This window comes from Dama dama, chromosome 7 (genome assembly GCF_033118175.1).
Source record: "Dama dama isolate Ldn47 chromosome 7, ASM3311817v1, whole genome shotgun sequence".
NCBI lineage: Eukaryota > Metazoa > Chordata > Mammalia > Artiodactyla > Cervidae > Dama > Dama dama.
In genome coordinates this window covers 46,523,022-46,550,581 of record NC_083687.1, presented here as the reverse complement: position 1 = coordinate 46,550,581, position 27,560 = coordinate 46,523,022, and the positions used below count along the sequence as shown (strand labels likewise).

General features: G+C 40.2%; 1 protein-coding gene and 1 long non-coding RNA gene across 2 annotated transcripts in view; one reads left to right on the top strand and one right to left on the bottom strand.

The window, feature by feature from the left end:
* LOC133059912 (uncharacterized) overlaps positions 1 to 14,531 on the bottom strand; it is a 96,050-nt gene extending 81,519 nt beyond the window's left edge. Inside the window, exon 1 of the long non-coding RNA XR_009693650.1 lies at positions 14,370 to 14,531. This is a non-coding gene — a long non-coding RNA (uncharacterized LOC133059912). The remainder of the gene's footprint in view (positions 1 to 14,369) is intronic.
* Positions 14,532 to 15,325: 794 nt separating this feature from the next.
* The window catches only part of TMEM170B (transmembrane protein 170B), a 37,247-nt gene continuing 25,012 nt past the window's right edge, over positions 15,326 to 27,560 (top strand). Inside the window, exon 1 of the mRNA XM_061147633.1 lies at positions 15,326 to 15,500. Coding sequence (XP_061003616.1) covers positions 15,404 to 15,500 — 97 coding nt within the window. The 5' untranslated portion in view covers positions 15,326 to 15,403. The remainder of the gene's footprint in view (positions 15,501 to 27,560) is intronic.

Genomic DNA, 27,560 nt, shown 5'->3' with positions numbered 1-27,560 from the left:
GGAAGGAAAGTTATGACCAACCTAGATAGCATATTAAAAAGCAGAGACATTACTTTGCCAACAAAGGTCCGTCTAGTCAAGGCTATGGTTTTTCCAGTGGTCATGTATAGATGTGAGAGTTGGACTTTGAAGAAAGCTGAGCACCGAAAAATTGATGCTTTTGAACTGTGGTGTTGGAGAAGACTCTTGAGAGTCCCTTGGACTGCAAGGAGATCCAACCAGTCCATCCTTAAGGAGATCAGTCCTGGGTGTTCATTGGAAGGACTGATGCTGAAGCTGAAACTCCAATACTTTGGCCATCTCATGCGAAGAGTTGACTCATTAGAAAAGACCCTGATGCTGGGAGGGATTGGGGGCAGGAGAGGAGAAGGGGATGACAGAGGATGAGATGGCTGGATGGCATCACCAACTCGATGGACATGAGTTTGAGCAAGCTCTGGGAGTTGGTGATGGACAGGGAGGCCTGGCGTGCTGCAATTCATGGGGTCGCAAAGAGTCGGACATGACTGAGCGACTGAACTGAACTGAACTGAACACTCAAATATTATGCAACATATAAAATAGATACAATATACTATTCTTATAATACATAATACATATATATTATATACATGTTACATAGAATACATATTAAAATACTATTGTACATTATATACATGTATAACAGATATTATGTATTATATTATGTACATATATTATACATGTGTACATAATACACACACATATATCAGTTCAGTTCACTCAATCAGTTGTGTCCAACTCTTTCTGACCCCATGGACTGCAGTACACCAGGCTTTCTTGTCCATCACCAACTCCCAGAGCTTGCTCAAACTCATGCCCATCAAGTCGGTGATGCCATCCAACCATCTCATCCTCTGTCATCCCCTTCTCCTCCTGCCTTCAATCTTTCCCAGCATCAGAGTCTTTTCAAATCAGTTAGTTCTTCGCATGAGATGGCCAAAGTATTGGAGTTTCAGCTTCAGCATCAGTCCTTCCAATGAACACCCAGGACTGATCTCCTTTAGGATGGACTGGTTGGATCTCCTTGCAGTCCAAGGGGCTCTCAAGAGTCTTCTTCAACACCACAGTTCAGAAGCATCAATTCTTTGGTGCTCAGCTTTCTTTATAGTCCAACTCTCACATCCATATATGAATACTGGAAAAACCATAGCTTTGACTAGACGGACCTTTGTTGGCAAAGTAATGTCTCTGCTTTTTAATATGCTGTCTAGGTTGGTAATAGCTTTTCTTCCAAGGAGCAAGCATCTTTTAACTTCGTGGCTGAAGTCACCATCTGCAGTCATTTTGGAGCCCCCCCAAAATAAAGTCAGCCACTGTTTCTACTGTCTCCCCATCTATTTGACATGAAGTGATGGAACGAGATGCCATGATCTTAGTTTTCTGAAATTTGGCTTTTAAGCCAACTTTTTCACTCTCCTCTTTTACCTTCTTCAAGAGGCTCTTTAGTTCTTCTTCACTTTCTGCCCTAAGGGTGGTGTTATCTGCATATCTGAGGTTATTGATAATTCTCCCGGCAATCTTGATTCCAGCTTGTGTTTCATCCAGCCTGGCATTTCACAAGATGTACTCTTCATATAAGTTAAATAAGCAGGGTGACAATATACAGCCTTGACGTACTCCTTTCCTGACTTGAAACCAGTCTGTTGTTCCGTGTCCAGTTCTAACTGTTGCTTCTTGACCTGCATACAGATTTCTCATATATATGTATACGTAATTATAAAATGTTAGTGTATACTCAGTCACAGGTTGTTAATTGTATTCTTACTTTTTCTAATGTATGTTTTATTCTCTTAAGTCAATGCTGAAGTCTCCAATGGTAGGAATAATATTGAGATATAATGGAAGATCTATATTGTGGGTTGTCATTGGGTAGATTTCTTTAAGGGCAGTTTAGTGAGGAGCAAGCTGTGCAGACCTCTGGGGTGGGGTGTTCCAGGCAGAGAGGTCAGTGGCTACAAGGACCTTGAGATGGAGCGTGTTGGAGAGTGGAAGGAAGAGCAGGAAGGTCAGGGTTGCTGAAATGCAGCAGACAAAGAGCGGAAGGCAGAGAGTTCAGAGAGAGAGAAAAAGGGTGACCAGCTGACATATGGTCTTCCAGGCCTTAATAATACTGAACTGGACTCTAAAAAGCTGAGGAAACATAGAGCTTGAAGTTGAGAAATAAGAGCTTGGAGAATGTCTGTCAAGACAACAGAAGGAGAGGACATAAGAACTGGCAGACCTTGGAAAGAAGTCCAGAGTGAAGGCACAATGAAGTGGCATGAAACACAATGAACCCTTCTGCAGACATAGTGAAGGGCAGAATAATGTCTTTTAATTAATTAGTGAGCACAATGAAAGTGAAATGAACAGTCCAAAAGGACCAAAAAAGAAATGACAGCTAAGGAAGGCAGACAAATAAGATCCAATATATTACTTACTATCTTCCAAGAAGAGACCAAAACAAATGGAAGAGGAAAAAATACTCAAAAAAGATAATTTGAAACTGCACTTCAGAGGAATAAGCAAAGACTTAAACCTATAATATGTCTTAGGAAAACACTGATTCAAAATGATTAACTCTGAGATTGTTGTTGTTCAGTCACTAAGTGGTGTCCGACTCTATGACCCCATAAATTGCAGCACACCAGGCTTCCCTCACCATCACCATCTCCCGGAGTTTGCTCAAACACATGTCCATTGAGTCAGTGATGCCATTCAACCATCTCATCCTCTGTCACCCCATTCTCCTCCTGCCTTCAATCTTTCCCAGCATCAGGGTCTTTTCCAATGAGTTGGCTCTGCATCAGGTGGCCAAAGTATTGGAACTTCAGTTTCAGCATCAGTCCTTCCAATGAATATTTAGGGTTGATTTCCTTCAGGATGGACTGGTTTGATCTCCTCATTGTCCAAGGGACTCTCAAGAGTCTTCTCTAGCACCACAATTCAAAAGCATCAGTTCTTCAGTGCTCAGCTCTGTCTTCCTTAGCTGTCATTTCTTTTTTGGTCCTTTTGGACTGTTCATTTCACTTTCATTGTGCTCACTAATTAATTAAAGGACATTATTCTGCCCTTCACTGTGTCTGCAGAAGGGTTCATTGTGTTTCATGCCACTTCATTGTGGCATGACTACTGGAAAACCATAGCTTTGACTGTACGGACCTCTGTCGGCAAAGTGATGCTTCTGCTTTTGAATATGCTAATTTTGTCATAGCTTTTCTTCCAAGGAGCAAGTGTCTTAATTTCATGGCTGAAGTCACTGTCCAAAGTGATTTTGGAGCCCGAGAAAATACAATCTGTCACTGTTTCCACTTTTTCCCCATCTATTTGGCATGAAGTAATGGGGTTGGATGCCATGATCTTAGTTTTTTGAATGTTGAGTTTTAAGCCAGCCTTTTCACGCTCCTCTTTCACCCTCATCAAGAAACTCTTTAGTTGCTCTTCACTTTCTGCCATTAAAGTGGTATCATCTGTGTCTCTGAGGTTGTTGACATTTCTACTGGCAATCTTGATTCCAGCTTGTGAGTTATCCAGCCCAGCATTTTGTATGATGCACTCTGCATGTAAATTAAATAAGCAGGGTGACAATATATGTACTCCTTTGACAACTGACGTACTCCTTTCCCAATTCTGAGCCAGTCTGTTGTTCCAAGCCTGGTTCTAACTGTTGCTTCTTGTCTTAGATGTCTGAGATGCTTCCTGGTAAAATTACTGGACTTCACAGACAAGAAAATAATTCTATAGGCACCCAAGCGAAAATATCAGGTACCTATGAAAACAAGAAAGTTAGCTTCTCTCGGCCACAGTCCATTCCAGGACAGTAGAGAGAAAACTGAAACTTCTCCGTGAAGAAAGTGTGGCTCACTGATTTTGTCAAAAATTGTATTTTAAGATGCACTCAAATTGAACGTTTTGATGCACATTTTTATGCATTTTAATGCATTTTATGCATTTTAATTATGTGAGCACCACCACAATGAAAATACAGAGTAATTCTATCACCTCCCCAAATTCCCTGCATTATCTATCCCCTATTAGTCAAAGGTACCCTTCACCCCAATTGCTGAGAACAAATCAGTTTTCAGTCACTACAGTTTTGTCTTCAGTTTCCTGGGGCTCCCCTTTTTGGGCTTCTGACAAAAACATGGAGTTCTGGAACCAGACAATACGCAACCTTTTGAGACTGGCTTTTCCCCACCCCCGCACTCACATAATGCCTTTAAGCTTCATTCAAGTTGTTTGAGTGTACCAGTAGTTTTGTTATTACTTTGTATTACTGAATAGTATTTGATTATATAGTTTGCACATACTTTGTGGTACAACTCATTCATCCATTCACCCACTGAAGGACATTTGTATGAGGTTGTTGATATTTCTCCTGGCAATCTTGTGTGCTTATGGATAGGTATGCTATAAACTTTCTGCTATTGAACCCATCCAATAAGTTCTTAATTTTGGTTATTATATTTTTGGGGTATGTATTTTTTGAACTTTTTATCTTCTTATTGGAATATAGCCTATTAATAAATAATGCTGTGATAGTTTCCAGTGAATAGCAAAGGGACTCAGCTACACATATACATGTATTCATTCTCCCCCAAATTCCCCTCCCTTCTTGTCTGCCACATAACATTGAACAGAATTCTAAGCGCTATTCCATAGGTCTCTGTTGGTTATGCATTTTAAATATAGCAGTGTGTACATGTCCATCCCAAACACCCTAACTGTCTTTTTTCCCCATCCTTCCCCTGGCAACAATAAGTTCAGTTCTTTAAGTCTGTGAGTATCTTTCTGTTTTGTAAGTAAGTTCATTTGTATCATTTCTTTTTCCATTCCACATATAAGGGATGTCACACAATATTTCTCCTTCTCTGACTTCATTCAGTATGACAACAGATCCATCCACATTGCTGCAAATGGAATTATTTCATTCTTTGTAATGGCTGAGTAATATTGCATTTTATATATATATATATATATATACATATATCGGTACCACATCTTTGTCCATTCCTCTGTCGATGGACATTTAGGTTGTTTCTGTGCTTTGGCTACTGTAAGCAGTGCTGCCATGAACACTGCGGCGTATGTATCCTTTCAGATCATGTTTTTCTCTGAGGATTGTATTCTCAATAGATTTTATCTTTTTAGGGCAGTTTTAAGTTCATGGCAAAATTAAGCCCTGAGTATGGAGTTCCTATATGTTTCTTCTCCCCAACACCATAGACTTCCCCACTATCAACATCTCATACCAGAGGGGAATCTTTGTTGCAACCAATGAATGTTACTGTATTTTTCAGTTTAGAAATTTTCCACTTAACTCTTTTTTATAGTTTCCATTTCTTTGTTGAGATTGTCTTTGATTCCTTACTTAAGCATTTTTATAAGAGGTGCTTCAAAACCTTTGTCAGATAATTACAACATATGTGTCATCTTGGAGTTGACAGCTGCTGATTGTCTTTTTTCCCATGAAAACTGAAATTTTCCTGGCTTTTCATATGTCCAGTAATATTGGATTATTTCCTGGGCATTTTAAATATTATAAAACTGCATTTTGTTTAAAATTTTATGGACAATAATGACTTTTTAATTTTAAAGCAAGCAATCCCTGTGGTCTAGTTCAGGGCACAACGTTCAGATCATTCTTCTGAGGGCTGTAGTTCAAGTCCTTCACAGTGGTTCTTGGAGTTTTCCAACACACACACCACCCAGGTGTCACTCTGGCATCTGGATGGCGGTCAATTTTAGTTAGTGAGGGCTGCTATGATAAGTGTCACAGATTGGGTATCTTAAACAACAATATTTCTTAGTGTTTTGGAGACTGTGAAGTCCAAGTTCAAGGTGGCAGCAAGATTCCACATCTGCTGAAGGGCTTCCTCATGGTTTGTAGATGGCCACCTTCCAGTCGTATCCTCACATGGCTGAAGGAGAACCTTTGTCTTGTGCCTCCTCTTATAAGTGCACTAACTCCATTCATGAGGTCTCCACCCTCAAAACCTAAGGACCTCCCAAAGGCCCAATCTCCAGGTACCATCCCATTGGGGCTTAGAGGGTAAAGAGTAGAAAACATATCATATACTATAACCTGATGGAGAAGAGGAGGAAGAAGTTGATGAAAAAGAGGAGATGGGAGAAAGTAAAGGTATATAATATTAGGGTTGCTTAGAGTGGATCAATAGATAAATTGTGAACAAATGAAGTGTCTAGCAATGTTGGTGATAGAGATTACCATGAAAAATAAAAACAGAACCAACTGTTTCAAATTATAAGGGACACATAAAAAAAGCAAAGGAAACAAACCATGCCAATGACTATTTTAAAAGAAGCAACAAAAATATAAATAATAATACAACTTTGACACAACTGCTACCACATACCTATTAAATCAACAAACAGAAATTGTCTAAATTCTCCTATTAAAATAAGGATCTCAAATTGGATCACAAAGTTAAATTTAGCAAGAGAATCCCTAAAACAAAATGATTCATAAAGGTTGAAAAGAAAGAACCAAGATATACTTAAAGAGGCTTCCCAGGTGGCACAGTGGTAAAGAACCCACTTGCCACGGCAGGAGAAACAGGAGACGCGGGTTTGATTCCCTGGAGGAGGAAATGGCAACCCACTCTAGCATTCTTGCCTGGGAAATCCCATGGACAGAGGAGCCTGGTGGGCTATATAGACTCAGCATGCACACAAGATGGACATGACTCAGCATGCACACAAGATATACTTGGTAAATACAAACAACAAAAAAGTTAACATTTCTACTAAAGCCATGACCTTTACATTCAGCTCAGTTCAGTTCAGTCACTCAGTTGTGTCCGACTCTTTGCAACCCCAAGGACTGCAGCATGCCAGGCTTCCCTGTCCATCACTTAATAATACATAATAAGATATTTTAAAATTTTTTAAAATTTTATTTTTTTAAGACATTTTAAATTAAAAAGTAGAATCATAATTAAAATCCAACACACTTCAATATCTATTTGTCAAAAATATAAAGTCAAAGTTCATAAAGACCAAACTGAAAAAAAAAGAAAAGAAGAGAAATAGGCACAAATACATCACTAGTAGGAAACAGATCTCACTCCACCTGTGCTAAACTGTGTTATGTGTTCAAATCATCTGTTGCCTCCACCCACCTCTCCTTTGTCATTCTTTCCTTTATGCAGAATACCTCTTATCCTGTTCACTTTTGTTTTGACCACACAACCTCCTCTGTCCAAAAGAATGTGAGTATATGTGACATGGGCTTCCCTTGTTGCTCAGATGGTAAAGAATCTGCCTGCAACACGGTAGACCCAGGTTTGATCCCTGGGTTGGGAAGATCCCCTGGAGAATGGCAACCCACTTCAGTATTCTTGCCTGGAGAATGCCATGGACAGAGGAGCCTGGTGAGCTACAGTCCATGGGGTTGCAAAGAGTCAGACACAACTGAGCGATTAACACACACACACACACACACACACACACACACACACACACACGTGACATGGACCACCTGAGCATAAACTTTAAATGCACTTGCACGGTTTGACCCTGCAACTCTTGTTCTATGAGGACCAGGGGGAGGGTGGGGTGGGTGAAGCAGGGTCATGCAAGCGCAGAGTCATAATCTGTTTTTATTAAAAAAATTTGATATTTGTTCATCATGGATTTGTGTATTAATTTTGATTTTTAAAAATATTGCATTAGAAAACTCATTTATCCTGATCACTGAGGTTTTTTTTTTTTTTAAGTCTTCTTAAATTTTGTACACAAGGCAAGTTTCCTGCTGGTGGCCCTGTTTCCTGCCCTGAACCATGATGACAGTATGAACCTGGAGAGTAGCTACTGGTTCAGCCCTGTATCTGGAGTGAGAAGACTGTGGAGCTGGGCTGGGCTGAACCAGGCAGATCCCAGGGGAACCACAATGTGAATGCAGCACTCATGCAATACCAGCAAGAAATAAGATTTGTTGTTTAAACCAATGAGATTTGAAGTTTCTTTGTTATGCAGCACGGTCTAGCCTATGGCTGATCTAGTTCCACAGGACTGGAAACAGTCAGCTTTCACTCCAATCCCAAAGAAAGGCAATGCCAAAGAATGTTCAAACTACCACACAATTGCATTAATCTCACACACTAGCAAAGTAATGCTCAAAATTCTCCAAGGCAGGCTTCAACAGTATGTGAACCATGAACTTCCAGATGTTCAAACTGGATTTGGAAAACGCAGAGGAACCAAAGATTACATTGCCAACAACCGCTGGATCATCGAAAAAGCAAGCTGCTGCTGCTGCTGCTGCTACTAAGTCGCTTCACTCGCGTCTGACTCTGTGCGACCCCAGACTCGGCAGCCCACCAGGCTCCCCTGTCCCTGGGATTCTCCAGGCAAGAATACTGGAGTCGGTTGCCATTTCCCTCTCCAATGTTCCAGAAAAACATATATTTTTGTTTTACTGACTATGCCAAAGCTTTTGACTGTGTAGATCACAAAAAACTGTGAAAAATTCTGCAAGAGATGGGAATACTAGACCACCTGACCTGTCTCCTGAGAAATCTGTATGCAGGTCAGGAAGCAACAGTTAAAACTGGACATGGAACAACAGACTGGTTCCAAATTGGAAAAGGAGTACGTCAAGGCTGTATATTGTCACCCTGCTTATTTAAATTATATGCAGAGTACATCATGCGAAATGCCAGGCTGGATGAAGCTGAGATCAAGATTGCTGGGAGAAATATCAATAACCTCAGATATGCAGATAACACCACCCTTATGGCAGAAAGTGAAGAAAAACTAAAGAGCCTCTTGATGAAAATTAAAGGGGAGAGTTAAAAACTTGGCTTAAAACGAAACATTCAGAAAACTAAGATCATGGCATCTGGTCCCATCACTTTATGGCAAGTCGATGGGGAAAGAATGAAACAGTGACAGACTTTATTTTCTTGGGCTCCAAAATCACTGCAGATGGTGACCGCAGCCATGAAATTAAAAGACACTTGTTCCTTGGAAGAAAAACTATGACCAACCTAGACAGCATACTAGAAAACAGAGACGTTACTTTGCCAACAAAGGTCTGTCTAGTCAAAGCTATGGTTTTTCCAGTAGTCATGTATGGATGTGAGAGTTGGACTATAAAGAAAGCTGAGGGCTGAAGAATTCATGCTTTTGAACTGTGGTGCTGGAGAAGACTCTTGAGAGTCCCTTGGACTGCAAGGAGATCCAACCAGTCCATCCTAAAGGAAATCAGTCCTGAATATTCACTGGAAGGACTGATGCTGAAGCTGAAACTCCAATACTTTGACTACCTGATGTGAAGAACTGACTGGTTTGAAAAGACCCTGATGCTGGGAAAGATTGAAGGCAAGAGGAGAAGGGGATGACAGAGGATGATATGGTTGGATGGCATCACTGACTTGATGGACATGAGTTTGAGTAAGCTTCAGGAGTTGGTGATGGACAGGGAAGTCTGACATGCTGCAGTCCATGGGGTCGCAAATAGTTGGACATGACTGAGTGACCGGACTGGAACTGAACTCATCAGTGGACAAAAATGTAAGATTATAGATGACCTTTAGTAATGTAATAAATATGTTACATCTTATTCATGTAGACCACACTATTCCCTAAAAACAGAGAGAAATGAAAAAAGTAAAAGTTAGTCCCTCAATTGTGTCTCACTCTTTGCGATTTCATGGACTGCAGCCTGCCAGGCTTCTCTGTCCATGGAATTCTCAAGGTAAGAATACTGGAGTGGATAGCCAATCCCCTTCTCCAGGGGATCGTCCCAACCCAGGGATCGAATCCAGTTTTTCTGCATTGCAGATTCTTTACTGTCTGAGCCAGCAGGGAAGCCCCAAAACAGAGAATACACCTTCTTTTACTGCGTACTCACTTTCCAAAATTAACCATATACTAGGCTACAAAGAAAACATCAATATATCCTTCAAAATGGAAATGGTATAGATAATAGTCTTTGACTACACTGTAATTAAACTATGAAATGCTAACAAATATAGAACTGCCTCCCTTTGAAAGCTGAAAGTTATAAAAAAGAATCTCTCTTTTAAATGACTTCAAAGTAGAAATCAAAAGTAAACTGGCAGAATTTCTAGAAGATAACAACAGTAAATGTTAATAGAACATTATGCATCAAAAGCTACAGGGTACAACCTAAGCAGTGCTCACGGCAAATTCAAAGTTACATCCTCACATTAAGAAACAAGAAGAGGGTTTCCCAGGTGCCTCAGTGGTAAAGAAGCTGCCTGCCAATGCAGAAGAAACAAGAAATACGAATGAATGAATCAAGGAGCTAGCATAACATTTACAGAAAATAACAAAACAACTCAAAAAAAGCAGAATAACTGATAATGATAAAAGAAAAAAGTGAATTAATATAAAGAAACACAGAGGACTGATAAATACATCTAACAGCTTGTTAATTGGGAAAAATATAGAATGACTAGCAAATGTAATTAAGATAAGACAAGTGAATTCACAAAATAAGCAATGTGTTGGAGAAGTTAAAAGATTTACAAAAGAGGTATTGATTACCACTGCAAATTATTTTTTAAAATTGTATCAGATATAAACAAGCCAAATAAAAGAATTACAGAAAGAAATCAGGAAGAGAAAAAATATCTAAATGGACCAATTGCCATAGAAAAAAACACACTGCATAGAAGAAAATAAACAAAGAGCTGCTTCCCTAAAGCATCGACAGCAGTTTCACAGTTGAATTTCACCAAACGCTGAAGGAAAAGAAAAATCCAAATAAGACAGCTCCTAAATATTTTGTATCAAGCCAACACAACGTTAATTAGCAAAAAATAAATAAAACCCACAAAACTAAGTTAAATACAGCGCTAAAGGGAAAAGCACAGATCAATTTCACTCACAATATTAATGACATAATTCTAATAAAAGATTAAGACATGGAATTAAGTAGCATATTAAAAAAATGAGAGATCATAACTAAGTGCCATTAACTCCAGAAAGTCAAAGAAAATGTGTTAGGAAATATTTGAATATAAGCCTCATGTATTTAGAATCAAAAGAATCACATGCATATCCACAGATGCTAAAAAAAAAACATATTACACATCTTTTCAAAATCAAATTTCTTAGTAAAAGAAAACATTAAAATCTTTCGATATCCCCTAAATTTGTTTATAAATGTAACATGATTCCAATGAAAATAGAACCAGTAATACTTTTAGAATTAAGAAGCTGATTTTAAAGTTCTTCTGGAATAACACACATTCAGGGTTAATCAGGAAAAAAACTGAAAATGAGTAAAAAACAAAGACCTATCTTAATAGAACCTGAAGCATATTGTAGAGTTAAAGAAAATAAAAATAGTGTGGTGCTGACACATGAACAGATAGATGGAACAAAAATGAAAGTCTAGAAATAAATCCAAGTATATATAGAAATTTTGTACATGATAAAGCTAGCATTTTAGGTCAGTGGAAAAAGGATGGATTTTTCAATAAATGTTTTGGGACAACTCAGTTGCCATCTGGAAAAACAAAATTAGATCTGTACTAACACAATTCCAAGTGAGCCAAAGGTGTAAACAAAGACACCCATAAAGTTTTTAGGAAAGATATGAGACTTAAAAAAAACAAATCAAATTGGAGACAGGGAACAGACATTTTAAAGCAGAAAACTCAGATACCATAAAAGAAAAAGCTGACAACGTAGTATATCAGAAATTTCTACATGACCAGAGTTAAAGCCAAAAGGTTACTGACAAACTGAAGCAGATTCATACAGTACATATCACATATCCCACTCAACGTGTAGTAAGATGAAATTAGGTTGCCTCTGTAAAGTGACTCCGTGATGTAGTACCTTACAACAGGAAAGGAAGATAATAAAGGGGAGAAAAAGATGTTCTCAGTAGTTAATGTTTTTCTCAAAGGATCAATATCATTTTATATTCTAGTTGATTTTAAAAACTTTTTTCTGGGCCTTCTCCAGACAATTAATAACATGCTAAGACTTATGGGTGTTCCCTTACTGGTCAGTAAGAAACAAACCAGGAACTCTTTATGAATTGCTATCTATTTCACATTCAAGGCCACAGGGCTAAAGGAGACCTCCAGGATTTACTTGGGGGTGTTCCCTGATTTCTGGCAGGAATGTAACTGAACCATTCCTTGATAGGTACATTAATTCAACATCAAAAATCTGCAAGAAATCATACAACTTCCACCTGCATTAATTCAGTTTTGGGTTTCATAACCCTAGCCATTGGAAAATAGCCAATTCACCTAAGAATACAGGCTTTCAACATAGTGAGTATCATTAGCTTTTTTATCAAGGCAAACACAAGCTAAATGCGAGGTATTAACCTAGAGAACTGTGACCTGATGATCTTCAAATCTTAGAGATAACTCTTAGCATAGAATGTTATTTCAGAAAAGAGATGCCCAATAAATGCTTACTGAATTGAAATGAAAAGCAGGGGAAAAGTTGTCTGGTTATCAAAGTACACTAACGGCTTGGGGCTTCTTTGCTGTGTCTTACTTTCTCATTTCCAGAAATCAACACTTAGGTTCCATTTAAAAAAATTACAAGAAACAAGAAAAATGCTAACTTTTCTATGAAGTTTATCTGGTTATTCATTCAACAAATATTTGATGAATACCTTTTGCTAGACACTGTCCCGGGTTCTGAATATTTTAAATGCATGCTACCATGTTTTAAACAACAGTGTGTAATGATAAGAACCTCAATGATTCCATGCAAACTAAACATTCCTGATGTGAGTTTAATGAGCTGCTGTTTAGAAAGTTTACCATTAACCTGACATTGAAGGTAGTCACATTCTCCAATATCACTAATTATATAATGTCAACTCTCTTATTGGTAATCATTAGGTAACTTGCATCTTCCCACCCAGAACCTTAACAGAATACACTTGATTGTGAGTTAAGGAATTCAGAAACTCGACTGCAAAGTGGTGTCACCTCTGTCAAGTCAACTCTGCAGAAGTTTCCCCTATCTGCAAAATAAAGTGAATTTAAAAAATAGTAAAGGCTCTTTTGTCTGATATTTTAAAATCTTTAAGATCTAATTAATTCTAAGTCCTCGGAAGAAAATCACTCCACATTATGAGTTTTGGCTCAGTTCCTATTAGTGATACAAAATTTTCCCTATACTCCTGTGTTGTGACATCAAACAGATAAAACACAGGCTAACTAAAGAATGTCTCTTGACTTCAGGTTCTATAAGCATGAAGTCCTTAGCCAGTGCAGTTACTAACATCCAGGACGCCCTGAAAGGAGATAAGGGAGGAGATCAGGAATGAAGCACTCTAATCTCCAGGAAAAGCTAGCAGAACAGGTGTTCAGATAGTTAGAGACTTTCAGAAGACTTTATGAGCCCAGTTTCTCGCATCTTCTCCTATCTAGAAAAGCACTAAAATCATTAATGGAGACATTTGCTCCTTGGGACTAGCAGCAACCGTCTGCCAAAATGTGTGCTTAAGTGCAAGCATCCTCTGCATGGAAGTCACATACAATGACCTCCACCCACCTCTTCAGAGCAGTTCCACATCTGAGAGGCTGTCTCCCGGGCTACAGTCTTCATTTTGCCTCAGATGAAACTTAACTCACCATTCTTGGGTTGTACATTTTTTTTTCCCCCACATACACACAAATACATCCGTACATAACTATATATATATATATATATACACATACATATATATATATTTTAAAGCGGTCACCAAGAACACCCTTTTACAGGTGCATTTTGCTCAACATACTTGATGATTTAGCTACAGCAAGAGCTTTGGTGTCCTTGGCAGATTTTCTTTTGCAAAAGGATGGGGAGGGGCAGCTGCCTAGTGCATATGTTTTTATTACCCAAACTTAATAGTTTTCAAGATAAAAGGTTTCAAACTTGAAGGAGGAGTTTAGTTTGTTTTAGCTGAACTTTAGACAGTTCCTCGGCCTCCCATGGACATGACGATAGGCAGCTAACCATAGGAAGCGAGATCTAGTTTAAGTCCTGGATGGGGAAGGGGGTGGAAATAATAGGGACGTTTACAATTTAGATACAAAGAGTACTGTCACGGAAAAAAAAAGAGCTAGCTTCCTCCTTGAGGTGTGGGACACCTGCCCACCCCCAGGCACCGTCGGTGATTTCAGATGCGGGGAACCACGCGGGGCCCAGCGTCTTCCTGTAGGAAGAATGCACTGGATAAATCGTAAAGTGGGTCTGTTTCAATGGTCTTCAAATATATTCTGCACTCCTTGTAGGTCATCTGATGCTCTCAAAACAAAAACCAAAAACAAAACCCAAACTCGCAAACTGATATATATTTCAAATCTTTTGAGGTATTTACACTTAAAAAAAAAAAGTTGTACTCAAACCTTTTTATTCAAAGCATTTCATTCGAAACCAAAGACGTGAACCGTCATTGAATCCACCCGTGGGAGCTGGACACTGCGCTTCCCTCCGCGTTGGGTCCCGGCCGCCGCCCGGGGCCTAGCGCTCCGGGTACCGCCGGGCGGCGGGTTCTCCCAGGGCGCGCGCTCGAGGCCCGAGGGCGGGGCGGGGGGGCGGAGGCAGGGAGAGAGGGCGTGGAGGCGGTTCCCTCGGAGCGTCCAATCAATAGCGAGGGCCGGCGGTGGCGCTAGTGACGTAGGCCCCGCTTCCCCCCGCCCCACTGCGGGGCCGACGCTCGGCCCCGCGAGCCACGCGAGCTCGCGCGCGCGAGAAGTTGTGGGGGAGAGGGGAGGAGGAGGGCTTCGGGGCCGGCCGGCTGTCGGAGGGCGGCGGGTCGTGGGAATGAGCATGCGCGGCGGCTGCGGCGAGGGCGGGGCTGGCGGGCGGCGAGGGGGCCCGTGTGCGCGCGCACGAGCGGCCCGCCGGCGGCCGCGGGTGGAGGGGGCGGGTCCTCGAGTGTCGGCGGCAGGAGGGTGGGCAGGCGGGCGGCAGGAGGGGCCGCGGCCGCCGCCGCCGCCGCCTGCTCGTCCGCGTCGCGGCTCTCGTCGTCCTCGCGCGGTGATGCCTGGGCCCCGTCGGGGGCTGCACCTGCCGGCTGCCCGTCACCCCGGCCTTCGCGGCGTGACCTCGGCCTCCTCACTCGCGCGGCGCGGCCCCTGACAGGCCGCGGCCTCCACAGCGCCCCGAGTCCTCCTCGCTCGCGGGCCGCGCGGGGAGAGCGCCCAGCCCCCGCCCCTCGCCGGCCGGCGGTCCTCAATGTCTCCCCGGCGGGGAGGGGGCTGCCTGGGAGACCCGCTGATCGGCCCCCCGGCGGAGGCCCGGCGGCGGCAGCAGCGACCAGCCCGGCGCCCCGAAGCCTCCCCCGGCGGCGGCGGCGTTGGCGGCGGCCTGGAGGAGCCGCGCACCCGCCGCCGCCCCCGGAGCCCGAGGAGAGGGCGGCGGGCGCCCCCCGGGGAAGATGAAGGCGGAGGGGGGCGACGCCTCCATGATCAACCTGTCGGTGCAGCAGGTCCTGAGCCTCTGGGCCCACGGGACGGTGCTGAGGAGCCTCACGGGTAATTGATGCGCCCGGTGGGGAGCGGGACGCGGCGCCGCCCCTCGCCTCCCGGCCCCCGCGTCACCCCGGCTCCGGAGCTCGCGGCCCCCGGTCCCGGCGTGGAGGATGGGAATGGGACCCGGTCCGTGCCCGTTCTGGGGGCGCCGACTCCGGCCCCCGAGCGCCCCCCGCCCCCGGGCTCCAGAGTGGCTGCGGACAGCCCACGACCCCCGCCTCGCTCCCTCCCGCCCTGCCTCCGTAGTACGCGCGGCACTGCTTTAGCGCCGAGTCTTAGTACAGTTAGCCTTTATTTATGCCCCCCCTCACCTGCATACAGACATACGCGCGCGCACACACACACTTCCCCACCTGCATACACACACGCACACACATGCGCTTCTTGCTCTTCCGATCTTTTTCTGATTTAGCTCTTTCTAGCAAATCTCAAGTCGAATGCAGAACTTAAATTGCCTGCTCGCATTGATCGGTTTGCTTCAGTTGTTAATTTTTTTTTTTTTTGCTTTATAAATGACTCCTTAAGTAGATTATATTAGATCACGGGCTGGACCAAGGTGTAGCGCGTTCTGAGCACTTTCTGCTTTTATCGTGTATCTTCTTCCTCTTCTATCTCCTTTTGTCTCTTTCCCTCTGCCCTCAAGCTGCTGCCCCTGTGACATTTGATAATTCTTTGTATTTCCCTTCACAAGTCAAGGCTATCAGGAGAGAATTGGACTTAACATGTTATAATAATTAACAGCAATTTCTGGTTGTAAAAGTGAGCCGTAATACTCAGACTTTAAAAATAGAATTTGTAGGTCTGCTTTGTGAAGAAACTTCTAGCTTGGTTACTATAGAAATGCTTGCCTTATACCCTGAATTTAAAACATACCCTTTAAAGATGAGTGTTTACAAGAAAGTAATTTTCAGTTGCGGTTTGATGACCCCTCAGTGCCTGCTTCTCAGTGAAAAATCTTACAGACATACTCAGGATTTAATTCTTGTATAAGAGCTAATTTGGATAGAGCATTAGTATTTCAAAATGCATTGTGTTAAACTGGTTAAGAGGATGACGAATATTTTACAAATATAACCTCTCTTGATAGGGTACAAGATATTATAAAGTCTGGTATATATGAAATTCAGATATTCATAGAGAAAAATTGAGGGCTGACTTTAAAGACTTTGGGTGTCTTGCATGTGGAAACTAAAATTAACATCAATTCTGGATTGATTCACTGACTTTTAATCTGTAGTTATTTAACTCAGAGCACACCCATCTTACATGATGGTTGCAGGTCAGGAACATGGTTTTAGTTCTGAAAAACCTAAATTGACATAAAAGCCATTTTATAATTCAGTTGAATTTTGTGATATACTGCTTTATCTTAGGGCTTTCTTTGTATTTATCCACTGTTAATTTTTCAAATGTTGTAAAATGAAAAATGAGGATTTGAGTATATGTATTTATATCTGTTAATGACTGTCTTAGCTCATCAGTGGATATTTAGAGAAAAGTAATTTTGGGAACCATAGAGTGAATGTAACTTAGCCTCCTGGCCAGAGTTAACAATATGTTGAAATACTTTTAAGATTCTGAATCATTATAGTGGCTTACAGTTCCCATTCAACCATTAGGATAACAATAGTAGTCTCAACCCAGGGTTAGCTCTAATTATCTCCTTATGTAATCTTAATAATCATCAGTTTCTCAATGGACTTTGCCATTTTGTAAAGAATATGGAATATGCTGAATATCCAAAACCAGGACTCAGGTGGGACGGAGGAGCATGGGAACCTCTTTTAGGAAATAAATACAATCTTGAGTATGCAAAATTCTGTGAAAATGGAGAAAACAGATTAGAAATAGGCTTCACCAGCAGGTGAATGTACCACATGTTAGGAAGGACATCACTGCTAAAAAACGGACTCTGCAGGTGGTAACATTGTGACGTGGTTCCTTATGGCCTTCTCCATGCTGATCCCATATGCAGCTTGATCATTAGTTAAGAGATGCTTCCTGCAGTGCCATTTAGAAGTCAGTCTATTAAAAAGAAGTCAAACCTGACTTGTGAAGCAAGATAACTCCTGTTTCTTGAATGCCTGCTATGTATCAGGCACTTTACAAATAATTACTTCTAATCATCAGAATACAGTAGATTTACAAAGAAGCTCGGGGAGGTAAATTAAGTTGACCGACTTCATATAGCTCGAAATGGTTAAACAGGTCTGAAGCCCTGGCCTCTGCCTGCAGAACCGCTCCTTCTCCCCTTCCAAGCTGCTTTAGCTGCTCCTCTGTCCTCACACAAGACGAATTACTCGCTTCATCCTGCTACTTCTCCTTGTACATGCTTTTGTTGTTAGGTTTCTCAGTTACATTTTCCATTTTATTTGTGTCTTTGAGACTGTGAGCTTTCTGAACTTTGGGTCCTTGTTGTAATTATGGAATTCTGGAACCCTAGCATGTTATATCTGGCACATAGTATATGCTCAATGCATGTGTTTTGAGCTTTTAAAACAATACTTCACAGATGCATGATTAAAACACTCTGGTTGCCTTATTTTTCAGCATCCAACATCTGTTGGAATGAATGTGCTTTTAAGGAGGACATAAGGTGTTTAAGCAATTTATATAGATAATTGTCATACCTTTGAAACATACAAATGCTATTTTTGGTGCTAGTTGCCATTCTTTCATGTGTTTTATTTCATCTTTTCAACCATTTTGAGAGAGATTAATGTTTATCCTTATTTTGTAGATTCAGACATTGAAGCATAGAGTACCTTGCTTGGATCAGGTAGCTCATAAGTGAAAACTACTACTTTTTCAGATTGTGATGACTCATATTAAGTCAGAAGGCATTTTTGTTATCATCATAAACTTGGAGATGAAACTAGAAAGGAGCATAGTGTAGAACCAGGCTGATGTAGATTTTAGATCTAAAGACCAACTTTTAGAAACGAGTCTTATGTATGTATTGCTTTGATAGAAATACATGTTTAAAAAGTGATAGGAACTAAAAATTAGAACTAGCTTAACACTTTGGAGATAGAGGTTATATAGTTTGGTTACTTCATTATAGAATTACTGAAATACACACTGCTGGGATCAAACGGTCATTTATGACAGGGACAGGACTAGAACTGATGTTCACTGACTCAGTTCTGTACCTTTTGCTTTTATTCCACATCAGTTCTTAACTCAGGCAGGTCTGACAGATGATAAATCTTAAGGCAAGTAAAAATCACTGTGTAAGTATTCACTCCAAATGAGCCCAAGAATGGGTGAATGGAACTAAATTTTTCCAGAAATAAAAGATACTGGACATTGTAAGATATTGACTAGTGATAATAATAGTAATAATCTTTCTAAAATGTTAAGTTGCCATAGTCTCTGAAAAAGTTAGTAACCCATATGTATTATATATCTAGTTTTAGAAATTATACCAGTTTCTGTCTGTGGTTTTCTCCTTCCAGGAAGACAGTAGTATGGGGAGTCCATATAGAGATTAACCCATGGAGACCTCATCTTGTCACTGAGCAACTATTGCCAGGGTTCTCGTCTGTGTTTGTCACTTCCCAGTGTGTGTGATTCTCAGGATTCCCAAATTGTTTGTTAACTGTGTGTAGGTTATATGCTTATTCAGCTCACTCAAGTAGAGAGATAACGTGGCTTCCTTCCTTCTCAAGTATTTTTTCTTTCTCTGAATACGTCTTAGAGCCCTCCTCCTTGCCACAACTTAAAATTAGAATCAGTATGTATGTACTCTTTCAGTTTTGTGGTTAACCTGACTTTTAAAAAATGATCTACAGTGAAATGTATTCTTTTGCTTTATGTTTATTTTCTTCAGCTTACACTGGCTCCCAACCTTGTGTTCCCACCCAAGTTTGGTTGCTAAGAGTTCAGAGAAGAATTTTTTTACTTGAAAGGAGGCAGGATCCTTAGACCCCTGGATAAACACAGTGCAGCTGGTGTTGGGAAAGGAATAACTGGTCCCCAGGAAAAAAAGCGAAGGTAGGCTGCACCCCTCTCCCAGTGTCAGCAGCAAATGTGGGAGCTGGTGCTGTCTTCTCTGTTGATACAAACACCGAGAAACTGGGAATTCAAACTGGAATGAAGGTCAGAGGTGTGTATGTGTGTTTATAAAATATATGTGTGCTTCTTTTCACTGTATACATACACACTATTATATTCCACCTTTAGACTTTGTAGTTGCTAAGCCACTTTAGTGTTAATCAGATTATCAGAATAAAAGAGGGAAAACAACTTGGTATCTGCTATACATATTTGTAATTGTTCACATCTCGTACTGGGCTTGCCAGCTAGCTCAGTGGTAATCTGCCTGCCAAGCAGGAGACTGGGTGTTCGATCCCTGAATCGAGAACATCCCCTGGAGCAGGAAATGGCAACTCACTCAAGTATTGTTGCCCAAGAAATCCAATGAACAGAGGAGCCTGGTGGGCGCTACAGTTCAGGACGGGGTGGGGGGTGGGGGTCACGAAGAATTGGCTAGGACTCAATGACTAAACAGCAACAACACCGCATGCTCGTAGCCAGAACCTTTCTCTGGCCGTGCTCCCAAACGGGTTTGCTTCTCTGAGTGTTACCGTGTGTTCTAATGTCCCATTCCTAAAGGATCCATTATAGGAGGTGAGTTTATGTGGATAAAATTATTTCAGATGTCCACTTACAGATATGTTTTGTAAATGTAGTCTTTTTATAAAATTAATTAATTAATTTTAATTGGAGGCTAATTACAGTATTGTAGTGGTTTTTGCCGTACATGAATGACATGAATCAGCCATGGGTGTACACATGTCCCCAATCCTGAGCCCGCCTCCCACCTCCCTCCCCATCCCATCCCTCAGGGTTGTCCAGGGCGCCAGCTTTGAGTGCCCTGTTTCATGCATTGAACTTGCACTGGTGATCTGTCTCACATATGGTGATATACATGTTTCAGTGTAAATGTAGTCTTAAAGACAGTGTGCTACTTTTCAATATTTGTGCCCGATCCCCAAATTCACTTTTTCTGCAAACATGAAAAATCCCTTACTCCTTTGTGGTGCTGAGCCAATTAGTAAGTGACTTTTACTTTATAAAATTTTGTCATTTGGAAGACCTAGCTGTATATCTTGATCAAGAATGGAGCCACTATCATTTTTCAAAACTTAAAATTGTCATCTTCAGGCTTTTACTTTCTTAATTCCCACCTCATTATCTTTGAATCATGCATCTGTATCTTCTGGAAATACCACGTCCAAGGTCCAGATGATATTTCTTAAACCTAACGCAATTTCCAGATAAGTCTTGAGACTGTGTAGGCTATAAGTTTGATTCTTGAATAGTTAACTATCAGAATATAAACGTATTTCTCTTTTCTTGCTTAGTGATGGGAAGGAATGACCAGAAAGGTAAGATAATTCACAAAGAGGACTTGAAATAGCTGGAGATATTTTTCCTTTAGAAAGGAATCCTAAACAAAAGAGGAAGGAAGAGGCAGAGATGGGGAAGAGGAATTGGAATCAGGGTTGGAAACTGGTGTTAAGAATGGTCAGATGTAAGAGGAGAGCCCGGAGAATCCAGAACACTGAATTTACCTTAGAATCAGATGAATAAGTCTAATGAGGCTCTGTTTACTGAACACCTACTACATGTCAGGTCCTGTGCAAAACATTTTGCATGCATTTCACTTCCTATAATCAAAGTGGCCATATAATGTATTGTTTCATTAAATGTATATAGAGGATTGATACTAAAAAGCAGCATCTAGCATTTTCAAGGGTCAATCTTGTTGGGTATTTCTTGATCTTGAGTGATTTGCCAGTCTCTATGGTAAACACTGATAAACAAAAATGAGAAGGTCCGTTGTCCATAAGGAGTTCATAGTGTAGAAATGCTAACTAACTTTCAGGTTACTAGTACTCCACTGGTTTGTAGAGTTTGGGGAGAACCAAATAATGGCACTTTGAAGACAACAGAAGAGGTAGAGAGTAGAGAAAGAACGTGTTTAAGGGATGGTGGAGATGGAGGAGAGGCTGTTACCTGCTTTTAGGATGGTTCAGGATACTACCAGGTTTTGATTAAGTTTAAAAGTATAATGTTGCTCTCGGGGATTAGTGTAGCTAGTAAGTTTTCATTTTAAACTTTTCTCCCTGTCCCGTCCCCTTCCATGAATGACTGTAATCTAACATGGTTTCTAAATCTTACTACATGTCATAGTTACTTGGAGCTGGTTAAGGGTACGGTCCACAGCCCCAGTCCATAGCTATGGAATTAGGACCCTTGAGAACAGAGTCTAGGAAGGTACATTTTTAACTAGCTCTTAAGGTGATTTTAGTATTGAGAACTTAAGGATTGGGAACACCAACTTTTTAAAAATTAAGCTTTTTTGTGATCAATTTCTAACTGTGTTGTGATGTATAATGCAATCTAAATATGGAGTGTGTAGTATAGCTAAAGATGTATTAAAATTTCAACATAAGTGACTCATTTCCAGGAGGATGCTATAACCCAGTTTTTTAAAAAGTGACTGCCTTTTAACATTAGAGGATAATATTGTGTGTTTAGTCACTCATTTGTGTCCGACATTTTGCGGCACCATGGACTGTAGCCCGCCAGGCCCCTCTGTCCGTGGGATTTCTCAGGCAAGAACACTGGGGTGGGCTCTCGTTCCCTTCCCCAGGGGACCTTCCCAACCCGGGGTTCAGCCCCACGTCTCCTTCACTGCAGGCAAATCCTTTACCTGTGAGGTTTAAGACCTAGAAAAATCCCTGTGCTCTAAACACCATTTAATGATTAGTTTTTAGAATTGGGCTTTCTTAAAACTTGATTTAGGAAACTCTGGATTCAGTATCTGAGGATCCCTTCCAGTTCGGAGATTATCTCTTTTTGTTTGTTTTTTAACCTCTGTGGGGCATAACTGCTTCCTTGGGATTACTGTCATCCTATCAAAGGTATGACTGTTCTTACCAGGCCTGTGCATTGTTTGTTTTCCCCATTGTGCCTTCATGAATATCTTCTGAGCTGCCCTTCATTTGGACTCTTATTTAGATTTAACTTTAGAAATTTGTTACATTGGGAGTTTCATTATAAGTTATGCTCATTGATGTGAAGAACTCCTATTTCAGTCTTCAGTGTAAATATCCCTTGGAAATACTGTATCATGAAGTTGTAAAACATTTTATCGATCCCTGAAAAGATGTTTTTTTTAGTTTGGTGACTGATTCAAACAAATATGTTGTTACTGAAATTTTTTTTGGTAGGATGTATAATTTAAGATGCTTAAAGGTATATAAATAATAACAATGCAAACTATTAGATATTGTTCTAATTTCATAATAGACTCAGATTTTGACATTTAATTCTTATACATTTATAACTATGTAACTAATCAGTTATGAAAAGAGCAAATTGAATGGCATCTTTTAGGAAAATAATGCTATTTTGGAACTATTTTAAATAACCTTAAACTGATTTTTTTAAATAGCAAATGATATTGTTTTAAATTAAAAACTTGTTTTTCTAAGAATTTTCTTTTTTCTGTTCAATGATGAATACTGTAATTTACAGTTTAAAATTATATAATTAGTTGATAAAAGGGTAATTTAATTTAAGTGGGTAATAAACAGTATTGTGATAAGCTCTGAGAGAGGCAGTAAACTAAAGTAGCTCTTGAAGGTGTCACAATTAAATTTTTAAACCAATGTGTTTGCCCCTTTTTAAGAAGTAGAAGCAGACAGCTATTAAATATCTATCATAGCTTTAACTTCTGCGTTAAATGAGGCTTCAAATGAACAAATGCAGCAGCTTATTTTTAAATCTGGTTAAAATACTAGAGTGATTAAAAATAAGAAACAATATATTTTCACTTTCTTTGTTGCTGATTGCTTCGTGGAGAGTTAGGTTCTCATTTTATGTTACCCTGCTGTCTGAAGAGCTTCCTTTAATATGCCATATAGCACAAATCTGCTGGCAGTTAATTCTCCCAGTTTTGTTTTTTCTGGAAAAAAACTTCATTCACCTTCAGTTTTGAAAGCTATTTCTCTTGAATATAGGTCCTGACTTTGCAGTTTTTTTTTTCCCTTTTAGTCTTTTAAAATGTTACTCTAGTTTGTCTTCTGATTTGGTGGTTTCTGATGAGAAGCTTGTGGTACTTTTTTAATCTTTGTCCCTCGGTAATACATCTCTTTCCTCTCTTTCTTTTTTCCCTTATTTCTTCTTCAGTATTTCCCTTTATCTTTGGTTTTAGGTCATGTACTCTGGTGTATCTAGGTATGATGCATGCGTGGTCTATTTTTGCTTTATTGTTCTTTACTTCTTTTGGGTGGTCTTTATCTTGCTTGGGATTCTCTGGAAGTGTTAGATTTGTGGTTTGATATCTTTCATTATTTTTAGGCTTTTCAGCCAGTATTTATTTAAATATTTTTCTTCTTCATGATCTCTTCCTTCTCCATCTGGGTCTCCAATTACATGTATGTTAAACCATTTGAATTGTTGCATAGCTCTTGTATGGTTCCTCTTTTCCCTCCTCCTCCTACTTCTTTTCCTCATTCTTTTTTCTCATTGTATTTCAATTGGAGTGATTTCTGTTGGTCAACCTTTATGTTCACTGATAGTTTATTTTGTACATTTTTTATTGAAATATAGTTGGTTTACAGTGTTGTGTTAGTTTCAGGTTCACAGCAAAAGGATTCAGTTATGTCTATAGAGACACATTGTGTTTTAGATTCCTTTCCCTTATAAGGTATTATAAGATATCGAGTACCTCCCTGTGTTATATAGTAGGTCCTTGTTGGTTATCAGTTTTAAATATAGTAGTGTATATATTTTAATCCCAGACTCCTAATTTATCCCTCCCTCTCTTTCGTTTTAGTAACCATAAGTTTGCTTTCTATGTCTATGAGTCTATTTCTGTTTTGTAAATAAGCTCATTGGTATCATTTTTTTTTAGATTCCATATATAAGCAATATCATATGGTATTTGTCTTTCTCTGTCTGACTTAATTTCCTTAATATGATGATCTCTAACATTATTCATTCTTTTTATGGGTAATGTTCCATTGTGTATATATACTTCATCTTTTTTATCCATTTATCTCTGAATCAAAACTTAGGTTGCTTCCATGTCTTGACGCTTGTAAATAGTGCTGCTGTGATAAGTTCACCTATTCTTTCTCAAGTATGTCGAGTTTACTGGTGAGCCCCTTAAAGGAAGTCTTCATCTTTGATATCACATGTTTTTGTTTGTTTTTGTTGAGGATTTTTTTTTTTTCTTGAGGATTTTCATTTGACTTTTTCTTGGACTTTCTGTCTCTCTGCTGAAAATCCTCATCTGTTCATGTGAGTTGTTTACCTTTTCCATGACTGTCTTAGACATGTTGGTTATAGTTAAAGTCCCTGTCTGCTTGTTTTAGAATCTGGCTCATCTGAGTCTGATCACTTTATTTTTTGATGATGAGTTGTTTTTCTTGTTTTTGAGAGTGTCTTATACTTTTTATTGAATTCAGGCCTTTGCATGTATAACAGTAGTGACCACGGTATATAATATTTGTGCCTGGAAATGAGCCTCCTCTGCTCGATGGGTAGGGTTCAGGTTCATTTAATTTCCTCAGGAGTGATCTGAGTTTGAGCTTCCTTGCTAATGGTTAGGCTTCAGATTCTCTAGCAGGTGATGTCGCGCCTTGTACTCGGGGTGCGGGCCGGTGCTGCAGGGTCATCATCAGGGTTAGTGCTGTTGTCAGCTTTCCGCCATCTCTGCAGGCCAGCAACCTACCCCTGCTCACAGCCTTGTTGCTCATTACTTGGGGTCGAGTTCTCTTCAGCCTCCTGCCCGAGACCCTGCATTTCTAGGGAATGCTGGGTAGAGACCTGTGGAGAAGAGCTTGCAGCTGACCCTGTGCTCTCCTGTGTCACTTTCTCCAGGCTGACAGGTTAACCGCACCCCTGGACCTCAACTTTCAGTTAGAATCTCAGCGCATCTTCTTTCCCACTCACATGGTTCCCACTTGTTGCTCCTGTGCTTTGCCACAAGAGACCCTTTCCTCGGAGGGTCCCTCTTTGGAATTGTGTTTTCGTTATCTTGAAGGGTCACCTGACTGGTGGGCTTAAAAAAGCTGTGATTTTGTAGTTTATCTTTTTCTCATTGTTAGGGTGACAGTGACATTCCTTAGAGTTTTCTGCATTCTAAATTTGATTCAAACTTGTGTCTAATAACAGAATTGTTTTAGTAATCATAGATTAAAAATTTGACAAGTCATACAGTTAGGAAGATTAGAGATACTAAAAACTTGAGATTTACTCTTTTTAAAAACATGTCCCATAATATAAATGTATAGGTGATCTTCACAATTTTCTATTTGACATTTTCTTGCCTTTAGCTTCTTTACTGTTTGCTGCTCACCAACGTTGAATATACTGCACATGTACTGAATATATTTCCCATGTTTCCATACTTGACGGCCTGTACTCTATTTAGCTGGGTCCGTAGCAGGAATTGGGGAAGCCAGACATCACATCTCCTCTCCTCCATCATCCAGGCTGTCAGCCAGTTCAGATATTTCACATTCTTTTCAACCCTCTGGCCACTGCCTAAGTCCAGGCCTCAGTTTCTCTTTGGATTCTTGAAACATTCTGAAATTCTCTCATCTCCATCTAGTCCCCCTTTCCCATATCTGCCAGGATAATTAATTTGTTTTAAAAGATAAATGTGATTGTGTCTCACTTCCTTGTTTAAAGTCTTTCATTGGCTCCTTATTACCTTCAGTGTTTGGGATGAAGTCTGCATCTTTAGGGTCTATAAGCAGCCTCCCCTCCCCAACAAAAGCCATTCTGGCCCCAGCCCACTTTGTAATCTGGAGCATCTTCTCTCGGTATTTCTTGGCAGTAGCCAAATCAGAGGTTGCCGGGCCTGAGAACCAGCCAGGCCTGAGAACCATGAGCCATTCTCCACCCCCACCTTCATCTGTCTCCAGTATGTTTTATCATTCGGTTCAGTGGTTCAGTCCTGTTTATTAACAATTCATGTGGTACCAAATTCTCTTGGGATCTTTCTTGATATTTCTTCCTCTGGTTCTGTGTCCCTGTGGGTATATGTGCCCCATAGTTAGGTGGTAGCTAAGACTCATGGATCATACTCTGCCAGTCCCTGCTTTAGGTGATTTTCTCAGATTATAAAGGCATCATCTCCCTGAAATTTAATGAGCCACCCGTGTGGGACACATCCCCAAGACAGAGAGGTCTCATGTCAGAAACTCAGGGGGGCAATTGCCACACCTTAGATTTGCTGGAAGCTTGAGATAACTCAGTTTGAACACGGATTAGTTAAACATCCAATGAGGACCACTTCTATTAAGAAGATAGAAACTATGAGCAGCCCCCAGATTCAGTCTTACTGGGATATTATTGTCACCTCAAGACCTGGAGTGTGTTGAGTACATATAAGTGTTCAGTATGATTTTGTTAGAAGAGTTAGATCCACTATAGAGGATTAAAGATAATATTTAGTGTTTGTCTAGTGAGATACGTTTTGTTGTTTTTATGCCTTTGGGATTTTTTTTTTTTATAGGTACCTCATGTGTAACCTTAGCCTAGAGCAGTGATTTCTGTCTTTATTGCATGTCATGATTGATAAAGGCAATGAAAATAGAGTTGTTTAGGTCCCCCATCTAGAGATAGTTTTAGTTGCTCTGTGGGTAATTCTTGTGAGCAGCCTGGGTTGAGAAGCATTGGCCTCACACAGCATCTTATTTGATGAATTCTAGAATGAAAAATTATTTTTAAAAGACAGTGTATCTGCAGTAAAACAAACAGAACTTCAGGCTGGTTACTAAAACATAACCAGTGAAGAGTAAAATAATAATCACGCATATCCTCTCATATTTTTAGAAGATAGCCGTTATTTTCTGTGTTTCTCTGTACCTATTATTTTTAAATAAATATGGGGTCATACAATATGTACCATTCTTTGAAGTGTTTTTACTTAGTTAAATATACTCTAGAGAAATTCATTTCCCAGAAATAATTTTGTCCAAGGACTAAAAACAAAAGCACAGAAGATAATTTCTAGTGACTTGGCAACCAGGG